General features: G+C 42.6%; 1 protein-coding gene across 4 annotated transcripts in view; it reads right to left on the reverse strand.

The window, feature by feature from the left end:
• The window catches only part of adgrb3 (adhesion G protein-coupled receptor B3), a 251,581-nt gene that overhangs the window by 171,681 nt on the left and 61,742 nt on the right, over positions 1 to 18,158 (reverse strand). For all 4 annotated transcript variants that reach the window (XM_065023041.1, XM_065023038.1, XM_065023039.1 and 1 more), the window contains exon 10: positions 12,958 to 13,066. In XM_065023041.1, coding sequence (XP_064879113.1) covers positions 12,958 to 13,066 — 109 coding nt within the window. The remainder of the gene's footprint in view (positions 1 to 12,957; positions 13,067 to 18,158) is intronic.

The following is an 18,158-nucleotide window of genomic DNA, read 5'->3' on the forward strand; positions in this document are numbered from 1 at the left end:
GAGAGAGAGAGAGAGAGAGAGAGAGAGAATGTGTGAGTATGTGTCTGTGTGTCAGCAGTATCATCAGAGCGACAGCAGGCATGGAATCACAGAGCACCATGGGACATGCCAGTCACAGAGAGTGGAGGTTCAGAGCACCAGATGCTGAGTGAAGCCACAATGGGGTGACAGTATTAGTCACAGGTCGCATTGAGAGACACACACACACACACCGTGGTGGCGTGGCAGCTTTAGACTAGGTCCCATTGTGAGTCACAGCAGGGGAGCAGAAGAAAATGCCCTTTCAAGAAGCTACCCCGTAATAGTCTAGATAGACAGGGCTCTACACACAATGGATGGGCCAGGCAGGAAGAAATAAAGCAATCATTTTGGTCTCCAGAATGCTTCTGAGAAAAGACTTAACAAATAAACTGAATTGAATATTGGTCATTGAGAAAAACTATCCTGTCTACCAAATGGATCCACACAAACCACTGTGCACCATCGTACAGATGTAGGATCTTAATTAGTCCAGTATTGTCACAACAAAATAATCCCGCAGCAACAGGATTTGAATGTTTAGTCCATAATGTCACAGGTGCTAAGCAATTCGCTGGCCAAAAGTAAGATACATAAAAAGTGTGATACTGTTAATATAACTTTCAGGCCCTAATCTGTTTCACCTGTCTTTGTGATGGTCTGTACCTTTCCCCCTACTCTGAATTACAGACCTCTGACCTGACCTTGAGCCTGCCTTCCGTCCTGTACCTTTGCCCCACTACTCTGAATTACAGACCTCTGACCTGACCTTGAGCCTGCCTGCCGTTCTGTACCTTTGCCCCCCTACTCTGAATTACAGACCTCTGACCTGACCTTGAGCCTGCCTGCCGTACTGTACCTTTGCCCCACTACTCTGGATTATCGACCCCTGCCTGCCTTGACCTGTCGTTTGTCTGCCCCTGTGGCTGTAATAAACATTGTTACTTCAACACAGTCTGCATTTGGATCTTACCTGAAACGTGATAATAAATGTGTCAGTGTGGGTAGACAGTAAATGTATGTAAATCACAAAGCATTTCCTGCGATCGGGGCGGCAGGGTAGCCTAGTGGTTAGAGTGTTGGACTAGTAACCGAAAGGTTGCATGTTCAAATCCCCGAGCAGACAAGGTACACATCTGTCGTTCTGCCCCTGAACAGGCAGTTAACCCACTGTTCCTAGGCTGTCATTGAAAATCAGAATTTGTTCTTAACTGACTTGCCTGGTTAAGTAAAGGTAATAAATGAAGATCCTACATCTGTAGGTGAATACCATAGATAGGTTACATTGTCATCTGGTGACATAAAGGTAGAAGACAAGAGTCAGTGAATCCACTACGTTAACTTCCACATCATCATTCTTGACAATAATTGTTCTGCATCAAAGTATTGTGCTTCTGGTAAGATGTGCTTGTTTTACACATCTCCAGTTACAGATGCAGCATATGTTCAGTTGGATTGTGAGGGAAAGGAAATCTACCCAGTGAAGTTGAGAGCTTTTTGCAATCAAGGTTATTTGACTAAAAGATGGAGAGGGCAGAGGATGGGTGTGTGGTGACAGCAGAGTATTTATCCCTGTGTCAGGAGGCTGCTATAAATTACATCTGAAATGATGCAGCTATACCTTATCCAGCCAGATTCATGCTTGCTTGGCTCACCACTTGGCTAACACCGGCAGTGTATCAGCAACACTATGGCTACGTCCCAAAAGGCACCCTATTCCTTATGTAGTGCACAACTATTGACCAGGGTCCCATAGGGCTCTGGCCAAAAGAAGTGCACTGTATAGGGTGCCGTTTGGGAGGCAGAATACTTTTCATTTCTTTAATCAAAGTGAACTAGCCAACAACAAGCTGCTGTGTTGTGATTCGCTCCAATAAATATAATGTTGGTGCCAAGACAGAGCGATGTCCAAATCAATATTTCTTGTTGGTTTTATTTGGTTGTTGTTTCACCAGGACTCAGGAGGAAGAAAATTTTGTGACTCGACTGAAACAGTTGATGAGATTATTTGGCTTGTGGGTGTGGCTGTAGTGCTTTTCAATTTGACCAATCGTATATTTACTAATATCTTCACAATGTGGCAGAGGGAGACTATTCTATTTTATAACAGCATTCATGAATAAGCCCTAATAGATGCTTATACATGTTATCATAAATGTTAAAAATGCTTATGAATTGAAAATGGAGTTAGTAATATATTCATGCCAAATTAGACTGTGTAAAATAACTGACAAGAACAGCACAAAATACCCTTCATTAAATCCTGAATGGGTCCCATTAGCATAGCCTGCATCCTTAATCAGAGAAGAGGCTAATGCCTTCCATTAGCATAGCCTGCATCCCAATCAGAGAAGAGGCTAATGCCTTCCATTAGCATAGCCTGCATCCTAATCAAAGAAGAGGCTAATGCCTCCCATTAGCATAGCCTGCATCCTTAATCAGAGAAGAGGCTAATGCCTTCCATTAGCATAGCCTGCATCTCAATCAGAGAAGAGACTAATGCCTTCCATTAGCATAGCCTGCATCCTTAATCAGAGAAGAGGCTAATGCCTTCCATTAGCATAGCCTGCATCCCAATCAGAGAAGAGGCTAATGCCTTCCATTAGCATAGCCTGCATCCCAATCAGAGAAGAGGCTAATGCCTTCCATTAGCATAGCCTGCATCCCAATCAGAGAAGAGGCTAATGCCTGCCATTAGCATAGCCTGCATCCTTAATCAGAGAAGAGGCTAATGCCTGCCCAATTAGTATAGCCTGCATCCCAATCAGAGAAGAGGCTAATGCCTTCCATTAGCCTGCATCCCAATCAGAGAAGAGGCTAATGCCTTCCATTAGCATAGCCCAATCAGAGAAGAGGCTGCATCCTTAATCAGAGAAGAGGCTAATGCCTTCCATTAGCATAGCCTGCATCCCAATCAGAGAAGAGGCTAATGCCTTCCATTAGCATAGCCTGCATCCCAATCAGAGAAGAGGCTAATGCCTTCCATTAGTATAGCCTGCATCCCAATCAGAGAAGAGGCTAATGCCTTCCATTAGTATAGCCTGCATCCCATCCCAATCAGAGAAGAGGCTAATGCCTTCCATTAGCATAGCCTGCATCCCAATCAGAGAAGAGACTAATGCCTGCCATTAGTATAGGCTGCCTGCATCCTTAATCAGAGAAGAGGCTAATGCCTTCCATTAGCATAGCCTGCATTAATATAGCCTGCATTAGCTTAGCTCAGAGAAGAGAGGCTAATGCCTTCCAGAGCCTCTCCCAATAAAAGAGGCTGAATTAGTGCCTGCATCCCAATCAGAGAAGAGACTTTGTTATCCCAAATGGCATAGATTAATCAGGGAAGGGTTATGATAGGGAAAGGGTTAGGTATTGGTTAGGTATGACGGGAAGGGACGATGCTCCCCTGAGGTTTGTTTTTGTTTGGTGATTTGGTTTTGTAAATAGAGTGAATTTAAGAATGAATGAGAATTATGATTTTGTAATAGTATGAATGGTATTGAGTGTAAATAAATTATTTTTTCAAAAAAAAAAAAATGTGTTATGCAGCCAGATAGATTAGGGAAGGGGAGATAGGGAAAGGTTAGGTATTGGTTAGGTATGACGGGGGGGGACGATGCTCCCCTGAGGTTTGTTTTTGTTTGGTGTTTGGTGATTTGGTGTTGTAAATAGAGTGAATTAAGAATGAATGAGAATTATGATTTTGTAATAGTATGAATGGTATTGATTGTAAATAAATTATTTTTCTAAAAAAAAAAAATTGTTATGCAGCCAGAGGCATTTCAACCCTCTTTGGACATGTCCATTAACTTAATTCACCTAGTGGAGAGAAGATTATGATGTGTTATAATGGTCTCTTAATGAATGCTACGTTGCATCGTTTGTGGGGAATATGTTCCGTATCTCCCGAATACATAATTAGACCAGTATCTAAACTGACTATTTGTCTTTTTTTCACCAAACTTTTAACTTAAAACCAAGGACATGGAAAAATGTTTTGTTGATTCCACATTGAATTCAAGTTTAGTTGACAACTCAACCAAATGTAAATCAAAATTAGACGTTGAAATAACGTCTGTTCCCAGTGGGTGTGTCTACAGTGTAATAATGGGGTTTTATGTTAGTCACATTGTAAATGACGTCTGTTCCCAGTGGGTGTGTCTACAGTGTAATAATGGGGTTGTATGTTAGTCACATTGTAAATGACGCCTGTTCCCAGTGGGTGTGTCTACAGTGTAATAATGGGGTTGTATGTTAGTCACATTGTAAATGACGTCTGTTCCCAGTGGGTGTGTCTACAGTGTAATAATGGGGTTGTATGTTAGTCACATTGTAAATGACGTCTGTTCCCAGTGGGTGTGTCTACAGTGTAATAATGGGGTTGTATGTTAGTCACATTGTAAATGACGTCTGTTCCCAGTGGGTGTGTCTACAGTGTAATAATGGGGTTGTATGTTAATAATGAATGTCACATTGTAATAATGGGGTTGTATGACACATTGTAAATGTGTTCCCAGTGGGTGTGTCTACAGTGTAATAATGGGGTTGTATGTTAGTCACATTGTAAATGACGTCTGTTCCCAGTGGGTGTGTCTACAGTGTAATAATGGGGTTGTATGTTAGTCACATTGTAAATGACGTCTGTTCCCAGTGGGTGTGTCTACAGTGTAATAATGGGGTTGTATGTTAGTCACATTGTAAATGACGTCTGTTCCCAGTGGGTGTCTATTAATAATGATGTGTAATAATGGGGTTGTATGTGTCTACAGTCATCATTGTAAATGACGTCTGTTCCCAGTGGGTGTGTCTACAGTGTAATAATGGGGTTGTATGTTAGTCACATTGTAAATGACGTCTGTTCCCAGTGGGTGTGTCTACAGTGTAATAATGGGGTTGTATGTTAGTCACATTGTAAATGACGTCTGTTCCCAGTGGGTGTGTCTACAGTGTAATAATGGGGTTGTATGTTAGTCACATTGTTGAGTCACATTGTAAATGACGTCTGTTCCCAGTGGGTGTGTCTACAGTGTAATAATGGGGTTGTATGTTAGTCACATTGTAAATGACGTCTGTTCCCAGTGGGTGTGTCTACAGTGTAATAATGGGGTTGTATGTTAGTCACATTGTAAATGACGTCTGTTCCCAGTGGGTGTGTCTACAGTGTAATAATGGGGTTGTATGTTAGTCACATTGTAAATGACGTCTGTTCCCAGTGGGTGTGTCTACAGTGTAATAATGGGGTTGTATGTTAGTCACATTGTAAATGACGTCTGTTCCCAGTGGGTGTGTCTACAGTGTAATAATGGGGTTGTATGTTAGTCACATTGTAAATGACGTCTGTTCCCAGTGGGTGTGTCTACAGTGTAATAATGGGGTTGTATGTTAGTCACATTGTAAATGACGTCTGTTCCCAGTGGGTGTGTCACATTGTAAATGACAGTGTAATAATGGGGTTGTATGTTAGTCACATTGTAAATGACGTCTGTTCCCAGTGGGTGTGTCTACAGTGTAATAATGGGGTTGTATGTTAGTCACATTGTAAATGACGTCTGTTCCCAGTGGGTGTGTCTACAGTGTAATAATGGGGTTATATGTTAGTCACATTGTAAATGACGTCTGTTCCCAGTGGGTGTGTCTACAGTGTAATAATGGGGTTGTATGTTAGTCACATTGTAAATGACGTCTGTTCCCAGTGGGTGTGTCTACAGTGTAATAATGGGGTTGTATGTTAGTCACATTGTAAATGACGTCTGTTCCCAGTGGGTGTGTCTACAGTGTAATAATGGGGTTGTATGTTAGTCACATTGTAAATGACGTCTGTTCCCAGTGGGTGTGTCTACAGTGTAATAATGGGGTTGTATGTTAGTCACATTGTAAATGACGTCTGTTCCCAGTGGGTGTGTCTACAGTGTAATAATGGGGTTGTATGTTAGTCACATTGTAAATGACGTCTGTTCCCAGTGGGTGTGTCTACAGTGTAATAATGGGGTTATATGTTAGTCACATTGTAAAGTCCAGTAAAGAATAATTCACACCTGGGTTTAAATCCTATTTGAAATCTTTCAAATAAAAACAGCGTTTGCTAAGCTGGTCTGGACTGCCAAATGGGCGGGGTTTGTACTTGTGTGACTATTGTCCTGGCTCCATTGCAACAGATGAGTTCAATCAATCCCAGCAAAAGTGTTTGAAATGGTTTCAAATAGTAGTTGTACACAGCTCTGGATGAATGTCTCCTCAAGAGGTGCCTAAACCGCCGCAATACAGAAGTGTATTAATTTGCATGAATAAATAATGATGATAGTTCTATTCTTCCTTCCAGACAGGAAGGTAGTGTAGGTTTGTGGTTGACTGGGAAATGAAATACCACTGAGACTGCTGCTACATTATTCAACAAGATGTAAGCAATCTGTGTAGTGTGTGTCGCTCTCTTATTCTCTCTCTCTCTCTCTCTCTCTCTCTCTGTCTCTGTCTCTCTCTCTCTCTCTCTCTCTCTCTCTCTCTCTCTGACTCTCTCTGTCTCTCTGTCTGTCTCTCTCTCTCTGTCTGTGTGATGTGTGTCTCTCTCTCTTCTCTCTCTCTCTCTCTCTCTCTCTCTCTCTCTGTCTATCTCTCTCTCTCTCTCTCTCTCTCTGTCTCTCTCTCTGTCTGACTCTCTGTCTCTCTCTCTCTGTGTGTGTGTAGTGTATTGTGGTAGCACTGTGCCTGAAAGTAAGGATTAAAGAAGCAGTAACCAAGCAGTGGTCAGGACCGAGGACAGCGGTCAGGGCCGAGGACAGCGGTCAGGGGTTGAGGACAGCGGTCAGGATTGAGGACAGCGGTCAGGACCGAGGACAGTGGTCAGGACCGAGGACAGCGGTCAGGATCGAGGACAGCGGTCAGGACCGAGGACAGCGGTCAGGACAAAGGACAGTGGTCAGGACCAAAACATAGGAGTTAGTTTCCTCTTTCAGGTGTACTTTGTGGTCCTGGTAAAATGTATGGCAGAAGATGTAAATCAAAACGACTGTTGGTTTTCTTCCACTTGGAAGCAGAGTGAAGGAGATGACTGTAATATCTCTGACATCTCCTATGTTAACAACAGTCAGAGATGGCTATATATCCGTTCATTCTGTCTATCTGCGTCAGTATCCATTAGCAACTCAGTATTATTTTAACCAGAAGACACTGAAGGTGAAATCCATTGGTCTATTCACGTAACAGACAGTTTGTTCTTTCAGCTTTTACAACATTATGTGAAGAGAAAGTATTAATGTCAGGGATAGACTCTGTAATACGAATGTCTTTCTGTTTCTGTCAGGGAAAGACGTATTTAAGACAAAAGTAGCATAAAAGTGGGTGAGATTTTAAAGGAATGCTTGGTTTGCTCCAGTGTGTATAAATGCTTCTTCCACATAAGGTCTGTGTCCCAAATGGCAGCCTATTTTCTATACAAGTTACTACATTTGACCAGAGCCCAATGGGATACCCTATGGGCCCTGGTAAAAAGTAGTGCACTACACAGGGAATAGGGTGCCACTCAGGACACGACCAAGGTCATCTGAGACGCACTTAGGAGGAACCATAATTAAGAGACCATTTTCTCTCATCACAAAGAGTCTCCGGTGAGGTTATGATTCATCCTGACTTTCTAGGGCCCACTTTTTCTTCACGTTTCAAGTGTACGCGTCCCAAATGGCACCCTATTCTCTAAATAGTGCACTACTTTTGAACAGGGCTCATAGGGCTCTCGTCAAAAGTAATGCAGTATGTAAGGAATAGGGTAGGGAATAGGTTGCCATTTGGGACACAGTCCTTCTAACATGAGTATCATTAGGATCTACAGGTATGTGTAATTATATGTGACCTTGGCTTTGGTTGACGGAAGTGCTGTGTGTTTACGATGACTCGATTTAAAACATGAGAACCCATCAAGGTTTTATCAAGTGTGGTATGTGGAGAGGTTTCTGAGGAACTCCAATGGAGATGTTTTGTACTGTGCATTTGTTTATATCCTGCTGCTGAAATAATTACAGTTTCTTTAAACGTGACTCACAACCCCACAGAAATGCAAAATATATAGGTTACAAAATGAATGGGATGCCATTACAACCAATAGCATCCAAATATGCTGAGAATCTCCATTCCAACTTCCCTCTGAGATTTGACAGTTCTATGTGTAGCCGAACAATCCACACGGTTTCTATTGGAATACTGGACCTAGATCTGTGTTAGGAGGGTTCTATCCACACGGTTTCTATTGGAATACTGGACCTAGATCTGTGTTAGGAGGGTTCTATCCACACGGTTTCTATTGGAATACTGAACCTAGATCTGTGTTAGGAGGGTTCTATCCACACGGTTTCTATTGGAATACAGGACCTAGGTCTGTGTTAGGAGGGTTCTATCCACACGGTTTCTATTGGACTACTGGACCTAGGTCTGTGTTAGGAGGGTTCTATCCACACGGTTTCTATTGGAATACAGGAACTCAATCTGTGTTAGGAGGGTTCTATCCACACGGTTTCTATTGGAATACAGGACCTCAATCTGTGTTAGGAGGGTTCTATCCACACGGTTTCTATTGGAATACTGAACCTAGATCTGTGTTAGGAGGGTTCTATCCACACGGTTTCTATTGGAATACCAGACCTCAATCTGTGTTAGGAGGGTTCTATCCACACGGTTTCTATTGGAATACTGGACCTAGATCTGTGTTAGGAGGGTTCTATCCACACGGTTTCTATTGGAATACTGGACCTCAATCTGTGTTAGGAGGGTTCTATCCACACGGTTTCTATTGGAATACAGGACCTAGATCTGTGTTAGGAGGGTTTTATCCACACAGTTTCTATTGGAATACTGGACCTAGATCTGTGTTAGGAGGGTTCTATCCACACGGTTTCTATTGGAATACTGGACCTCAATCTGTGTGTGTTAGGAGGGTTCTATCCACACGGTTTCTATTGGAATACTGGACCTAGATCTGTGTTAGGAGGGTTCTATCCACACGGTTTCTATTGGAATACTGGACCTCAATCTGTGTTAGGAGGGTTCTATCCACACGGTTTCTATTGGAATACAGGACCTCAATCTGTGTTAGGAGGGTTCTATCCACACGGTTTCTATTGGAATACTGGACCTCGATCTGTGTTAGGAGGGTTCTATCCACACGGTTTCTATTGGAATACTGAACCTAGATCTGTGTTAGGAGGGTTCTATCCACACGGTTTCTATTGGAATACTGGACCTCGATCTGTGTTAGGAGGGTTCTATCCACACGGTTTCTATTGGAATACTGAACCTAGATCTGTGTTAGGAGGGTTCTATCCACACGGTTTCTATTGGAATACTGAACCTAGATCTGTGTTAGGAGGGTTCTATCCACACGGTTTCTATTGGAATACAGGACCTAGATCTGTGTTAGGAGGGTTCTATCCACACGGTTTCTATTGGAATACTGAACCTAGATCTGTGTTAGGAGGGTTCTATCCACACGGTTTCTATTGGAATACAGGACCTAGGTCTGTGTTAGGAGGGTTCTATCCACACAGTTTCTATTGGAATACTGGACCTAGGTCTGTGTTAGGAGGGTTCTATCCACACGGTTTCTATTGGAATACAGGACCTAGATCTGTGTTAGGAGGGTTCTATCCACACGGTTTCTATTGGAATACAGGAGCTAGATCTGTGTTAGGAGGGTTCTATCCACACGGTTTCTATTGGAATACTGGACCTAGATCTGTGTTAGGAGGGTTCTATCCACACGGTTTCTATTGGAATACTGGACCTAGATCTGTGTTAGGAGGGTTCTATCCACACGGTTTCTATTGGAATACTGGACCTCAATCTGTGTTAGGAGGGTTCTATCCACACGGTTTCTATTGGAATACAGGACCTAATCTGTGTTAGGAGGGTTCTATCCACACGGTTTCTATTGGAATACAGGACCTCAATCTGTGTTAGGAGGGTTCTATCCACACGGTTTCTATTGGAATACTGGACAGATCTGTGTTAGGAGGGTTCTATCCACACGGTTTCTATTGGAATACTGGACCTAGATCTGTGTTAGGAGGGTTGTATCCACACAGTTTCTATTGGAATACTGAACCTAGATCTGTGTTAGGAGGGTTCTATCCACACGGTTTCTATTGGAATACAGGACCTCAATCTGTGTTAGGAGGGTTCTATCCACACGGTTTCTATTGGAATACTGAACCTAGATCTGTGTTAGGAGGGTTCTATCCACACGGTTTCTATTGGAATACTGGACCTCAATCTGTGTTAGGAGGGTTCTATCCACAGGTTTCTATTGGAATACTGGACCTAGATCTGTGTTAGGAGGGTTCTATCCACACGGTTTCTATTGGAATACAGGACCTCAATCTGTGTTAGGAGGGTTCTATCCACACAGTTTCTATTGGAATACTGGACCTAGATCTGTGTTAGGGGGGTTCTATCCACACGGTTTCTATTGGAATACTGGACCTAGATCTGTGTTAGGAGGGTTCTATCCACACGGTTTCTATTGGAATACTGAACCTAGATCTGTGTTAGGAGGGTTCTATCCACACGGTTTCTATTGGAATACTGGACCTAGATCTGTGTTAGGAGGGTTCTATCCACACGGTTTCTATTGGAATACTGGACCTCAATCTGTGTTAGGAGGGTTCTATCCACACGGTTTCTATTGGAATACAGGACCTCAATCTGTGTTAGGAGGGTTCTATCCACACGGTTTCTATTGGAATACAGGACCTCAATCTGTGTTAGGAGGGTTCTATCCACACGGTTTCTATTGGAATACTGGAGCTAGATCTGTGTTAGGAGGGTTCTATCCACACGGTTTCTATTGGAATACTGGACCTAGATCTGTGTTAGGAGGGTTGTATCCACACAGTTTCTATTGGAATACTGAACCTAGATCTGTGTTAGGAGGGTTCTATCCACACGGTTTCTATTGGAATACAGGACCTCAATCTGTGTTAGGAGGGTTCTATCCACACGGTTTCTATTGGAATACTGAACCTAGATCTGTGTTAGGAGGGTTCTATCCACACGGTTTCTATTGGAATACTGGACCTCAATCTGTGTTAGGAGGGTTCTATCCACACGGTTTCTATTGGAATACTGGACCTAGATCTGTGTTAGGAGGGTTCTATCCACACGGTTTCTATTGGAATACAGGACCTCAATCTGTGTTAGGAGGGTTCTATCCACACAGTTTCTATTGGAATACTGGACCTAGATCTGTGTTAGGGGGGTTCTATCCACACGGTTTCTATTGGAATACTGGACCTAGATCTGTGTTAGGAGGGTTCTATCCACACGGTTTCTATTGGAATACTGAACCTAGATCTGTGTTAGGAGGGTTCTATCCACACGGTTTCTATTGGAATACTGAACCTAGATCTGTGTTAGGAGGGTTCTATCCACACGGTTTCTATTGGAATACAGGACCTCAATCTGTGTTAGGAGGGTTCTATCCACACAGTTTCTATTGCAATACTGGACCTAGATCTGTGTTAGGAGGGTTCTATCCACACGGTTTCTATTGGAATACAGGAGCTAGATCTGTGTTAGGAGGGTTCTATCCACACGGTTTCTATTGGAATACTGAACCTAGATCTGTGTTAGGAGGGTTCTATCCACACGGTTTCTATTGGAATACTGGACCTAGATCTGTGTTAGGAGGGTTCTATTGGAATACTGGACCTAGATCTGTGTTAGGAGGGTTCTATTGGAATACTGGACCTAGATCTGTGTTAGGAGGGTTCTATCAACACGGTTTCTATTGGAATACTGGACCTTAATCTGTGTTAGGAGGGTTCTACCCACATGGTTTCTATTGGAATACTGGACCTTAATCTGTGTTAGGAGGGTTCTATTAGCACGGTTTCTATTGGAATACTGGACCTAGATCTGTGTTAGGAGGGTTCTATTGGAATACTGGACCTAGATCTGTGTTAGGAGGGTTCTACTATCAACACGGTTTCTATTGGAATACTGGACCTTAATCTGTGTTAGGAGGGTTCTATCAACACGGTTTCTATTGGAATACTGGACCTAGATCTGTGTTAGGAGGGTTCTATCCACACGGTTTCTATTGGAATACTGGACCTAGATCTGTGTTAGGAGGGTTCTATCCACACGGTTTCTATTGGACTACTGGACCTAGGTCTGTGTTAGGAGGGTTCTATCCACAAGGTTTCTATTGGAATACTGGACCTAGATCTGTGTTAGGGGGGGTTCTATTGGAATACTGGACCTAGATCTGTGTTAAGAGGGTTCTATCCACACGGTTTCTATTGGAATACAGGACCTAGATCTGTGTTAGGAGGGTTCTATTGGAATACTGGACCTAGATCTGTGTTAGGTGGGTTCTTTTGGAATACTGGACCTAGATCTGTGTTAGGAAGGTACTATTGGAATACTGGACCTAGATCAGTTTTAGGAGGGTCCTATTGGAATACTGGACCTCAAACTGTGATAGGGGGTTCTTTTGGAATACTGGACCTAGAGACTTGAGATTCATCCTATGGTTGACTCACCCTGACCACGGTTTCTACCCACTGAAGACATGGTTGATATTGGAACATCGGATGTGAGTGTTTTCTTAGGAGTTAATCACAAGCTAGGTTTTAAATAACCAAATTGATTAGTGGTTGTTTGTTAGGCTAAGCCTCCATCCCCTCCTTCCTTCCTTCCTTCCTCCCCTTCCTCCCTCCTTCCCCTCCCCTCCACGCATAATTTATCCCAGATTACTGATGGATGGAGGGGGAATTGACATGGGGAGTCAGCAGCAGCAACATTTTGTTTATTCACACATGGACGATTGATCGTTGAACATCGATTTGATAATTGTTATTTTCACCCAGCTGGGTGGCTGGGTTGTGGAGAAAAATAAGGCTGTGGGACTCCCATCCCAGGCCTGTGGGCTGTGAGAATAGATCTGTCTGTGGTTCTTACCCAAGTTCCCAGTCATCAGATAGGCGTTGTGGAAGTCCTTCATGCCCAGGCCAACGATGTGGATGAATTCCTCGATGACCTGCATCAGCTCCACTGCACCTGGATAGATCTAGAGAGACGACAACAACATTACAGTTAACTAGTGAGAGATGAGGACACCAGTACAGTTAACTAGTGAGAGGTGAGGACACCAGTACAGTTAACTAGTGAGAGGTGAGGACACCAGTACAGTTATATAGTGAGAGGTGAGGACACCAGTACAGTTAACTAGTGAGAGATGAGGACACCAGTACAGTTAACTAGTGAGAGATGAGGACACCAGTACAGTTAACTAGTGAGAGATGAGGACAACAGTACAGTTAACTAGTGAGAGGTGAGGACACCAGTACAGTTAACTAGTGAGAGATGAGGACACCAGTACAGTTAACTAGTGAGAGATGAGGACACCAGTACAGTTAACTAGTGAGAGATGAGGACACCAGTACAGTTAACTAGTGAGAGGTGAGGACACCAGTACAGTTAACTAGTGAGAGGTGAGGACACCAGTACAGTTAACTAGTGAGAGATGAGGACACCAGTACAGTTAACTAGTGAGAGATGAGGACAACATTACAGTTAACTAGTGAGAGACGACAACAACATTACAATTAACTAGTGAGAGATGAGGACAACATTACAGTTAACTAGTGAGAGACGACAACAACATTACAATTAACTAGTGAGAGATGAGGACACCAGTACAGTTAACTAGTGAGAGGTGAGGACACCAGTACAGTTAACTAGTGAGAGATGACAACAACATTACAGTTAACTAGTGAGAGACGACAACAACATTACAGTTAACTAGTGAGAGATGACAACAACATTACAGTTAACTAGTGAGAGATGACAACAACATTACAGTTAACTAGTGAGAGACGACAACAACATTACAGTTAACTAGTGAGAGATGAGGACACCAGTACAGTTAACTAGTGAGAGGTGAGGACACCAGTACAGTTAACTAGTGAGAGGTGAGGACACCAGTACAGTTAACTAGTGAGAGATGACAACAACATTACAGTTAACTAGTGAGAGATGAGGACACCAGTACAGTTAACTAGTGAGAGATGACAACAACATTACAGTTAACTAGTGAGAGATGAGGACACCAGTACAGTTAACTAGTGAGAGGTGAGGACAACATTACAGTTAACTAGTGAGAGACAACAGCACATTACAGTTAACTAGTGAGAGATGAGGACAACATTACAGTTAACTAGTGAGAGATGAGGAGAACATTACAGTTAACTAGTGAGAGACGACAACAACATTACAGTTAACTAGTGAGAGATGAGGACAACATTACAGTTAACTAGTGAGAGATGAGGACAACATTACAGTTAACTAGTGAGAGATGAGGACAACAGTACAGTTAACTAGTGAGAGATGAGGACAACATTACAGTTAACTAGTGAGAGATGAGGACAACATTACAGTTAACTAGTGAGAGATGAGGACAACATTACAGTTAACTAGTGAGAGATGAGGACAACGGTACAGTTAACTAGTGAGAGATGAGGACACCAGTACAGTTAACTAGTGAGAGATGAGGACACCAGTACAGCTAACTAGTGAGAGATGAGGACACCAGTACAGTTAACTAGTGAGAGACGACAACAACATTACAGTTAACTAGTTAGAGATGAGGACAACAGTACAGATTAACTAGTGAGAGATGACAACAACATTACAGTTAACTAGTGAGAGATGAGGACAACAGTACAGTTAACTAGTGAGAGATGAGGACAACAGTACAGTTAACTAGTGAGAGATGAGGACAACATTACAGTTAACTAGTGAGAGATGAGGACAACAGTACAGTTATCTAGTGAGAGATGAGGACAACATTACAGTTAACTAGTGAGAGATGAGGACAACAGTACAGTTAACTAGTGATAGATGAGGACACCAGTACAGTTAACTAGTGAGAGATGACAACAACATTACAGTTAACTAGTGAGAGATGACAACAACATTACAGTTAACTAGTGAGAGGTGAGGACACCAGTACAGTTAACTAGTGAAAGATGAGGACAGCATTACAGTTAACTAGTGAGAGATGAGGACACCACTACAGTTAACTAGTGAGAGACGACAACAACATTACAGTTAACTAGTGAGAGATGACAACAACATTACAGTTAACTAGTGAGAGATGAGGACAAGGTACAGTTAACTGGTGAGAGATGAGGACACGGTACAGTTAACTAGTGAGAGATGAGGACACCAGTACAGTTAACTAGTGAGAGATGAGGACACCAGTACAGTTAACTAGTGAGAGATGAGGACACCAGTACAGTTAACTAGTGAGAGACGACAACAACATTACAGTTAACTAGTTAGAGATGAGGACAACAGTACAGTTAACTAGTGAGAGACGACAACAACATTACAGTTAACTAGTTAGAGATGAGGACAACAGTACAGTTAACTAGTGAGAGATGAGGACAACAGTACAGTTAACTAGTGAGAGATGAGGACACCAGTACAGTTAACTAGTGAGAGATGACAACAACATTACAGTTAACTAGTGAGAGGTGAGGACACCAGTACAGTTAACTAGTGAGAGATGAGGACAGCATTACAGTTAACTAGTGAGAGACAACACCACATTACAGTTAACTAGTGAGAGATGAGGACAACATTACAGTTAACTAGTGAGAGATGACAACAACATTACAGTTAACTAGTGAGAGATGAGGACAACAGTACAGTTAACTAGTGAGAGATGAGGGACAAAAGGGGACAGTTAACTAGTGAGAGATGAGGACAACAGTACAGTTAACTAAAAGGGGACAGACCAGACATGGCTACAACATTACAGTTAACCTTTGAGAGGGGACAAACAACATTACAGTTAACTAGTGAGAGATGAAAGGACACCAGTACAGTTAACTAGTGAGAGACGAACCTTTAAACAACATTACAGTTAACTAGTGAGACAGACAGGACAACATTACAGTTAACTTTAGTGAGAGATGACAACAACATTACAGTTAACTAGTGAAGACGACAACAACATTACAGTTAACTAGTGAGAGACGACAACAACATTACAGTTAACTAGTGAGAGATGAGGAAAACATTACAGTTAACTAGTGAGAGACGACAACAACATTACAGTTAACTAGTGAGAGATGAGGAAAACATTACAGTTAACTAGTGAGAGACTGGTAACCTTACAGTTAACTAGTGAGAGATGACAACAACATTACAGTTAACTAGTGAGAGATGACAACAACATTACAGTTAACTAGTGAGAGGTGAGGACACCAGTACAGTTAACTAGTGAGAGAAAACAACAACATAACCACTAGGCTACACCAGGACATGGCTACTAGATACTGGTAACCTTTAAAAGGGGACAGACCAGGAAATGGCTACTAGCTACTAGATTCTGGTAACCTTTAAAAGGGGACAGACCAGGACATGGCTACTAGCTACTAGATACTGGTAAACTTTAAAAGGGGACAGACCAGGACATGGCTACTAGATACTGGTAACCTTTAAAAGGGGACAAACCAGGACATGGTTACTAGATACTGGTACCCTTTAAAAGGGGACAGACCAGGACATGGTTACTAGGTACTGGTACCCTGACATGGTTCCTAGATTCTGGTAACCTTTAAAAGGGGACAGACCAGGACATGGCTACTAGCTACTAGATACTGGTATCTTTAAAAGGGGACAGACCAGGACATGGCTACTAGCTACAAGATACTGGTAACTTTTAAAAGGGGACAGACCAGGACATGGCTACTAGATACTGGTAACCTTTAAAAGGGGACATTCCAGGACATGGCTACTAGCTACTAGATACTGGTAACCTTTAAAAGGGGACAGACTAGGACATGGATACTAGATACTGGTAACCTTTAAAAGGGGACAGACCAGGACATGGCTACTAGCTAATAGATACTGGTATCCTTTAAAAGGGGACAGACCAGGACATGGCTACTAGCTACTAGATACTGGTATCCTTTAAAAGGGGACAGACCAGGACATGGCTACTAGCTACTAGATACTGGTAACCTTTAAAAGGGGACAGACCAGGACATGGCTACTAGATACTGGTAACCTTTAAAAGGGGACAAACCAGGACATGGCTACTAGCTACTAGATACTGGTATCCTTTAAAAGGGGACAGACCAGGACATGGCTACTAGCTACTAGATACTGGTAACCTTTAAAAGGGGACAGACCAGGACATGGCTACTAGCTACTACATTCTGGTACCCTTTAAAAGGGGACAGACCAGGACATGGCTACTAGCTACTAGATTCTGGTAACCTTTAAAGGGGACAGACCAGGACATGGCTACTAGCTACTAGATTCTGGTAACCTTTAAAAGGGGACAGACCAGGACATGGCTACTAGCTACTAGATACTGGTAACCTTTAAAAGGGGACAGACCAGGACATGGCTACTAGATACTAGATACTGGTAACCTTTAAAAGGGGACAGACCAGGACATGGCTACTAGCTACTAGATTCTGGTACCTTTGAAAGGGGACAGACCAGGACATGGCTACTAGCTACTAGATTCTGGTAACCTTTAAAAGGGGACAGACCAGACATGGCTACTACTAGATACTGGTAACCTTTAAAGGGGACAGACCAGGACATGGCTACTAGATACTAGACATGGTTACTGAGATTCTGGTAACCTTTACTGGTAACCTTTAAAAGGGGACAGACCAGGACATGGCTACTAGCTACTAGATTCTGGTAACCTTTAAAAGGGGACAGACCAGGACATGGCTACTAGCTACTAGATTCTGGTAACCTTTAAAAGGGGCCAGACCAGGACATGGCTACTAGCTACTAACTACTGGTAACCTTTAAAAGGGGACAGACCAGGACATGGCTAAAAGGGACTAGATACTAGATTCTGGTAACCTTTAAAAGGGGACAGACCAGGACATGGCTACTAGATACTAGATTCTGGTAACCTTTAAAAGGGGACAGACCAGGACATGGCTACTAGATTCTGGTACCTTTAAAAGGGGACAGACCAGGACATGGCTACTAGCTACTAGATACTGGTAACCTTTAAAAGGGGACAGACCAGGACATGGCTACTAGCTACTAGATACTGGTAACCTTTAAAAGGGGACAGACCAGGACATGGCTACTAGCTACTAGATACTGGTAACCTT

This window comes from Oncorhynchus nerka, linkage group LG10 (genome assembly GCF_034236695.1).
Source record: "Oncorhynchus nerka isolate Pitt River linkage group LG10, Oner_Uvic_2.0, whole genome shotgun sequence".
NCBI lineage: Eukaryota > Metazoa > Chordata > Actinopteri > Salmoniformes > Salmonidae > Oncorhynchus > Oncorhynchus nerka.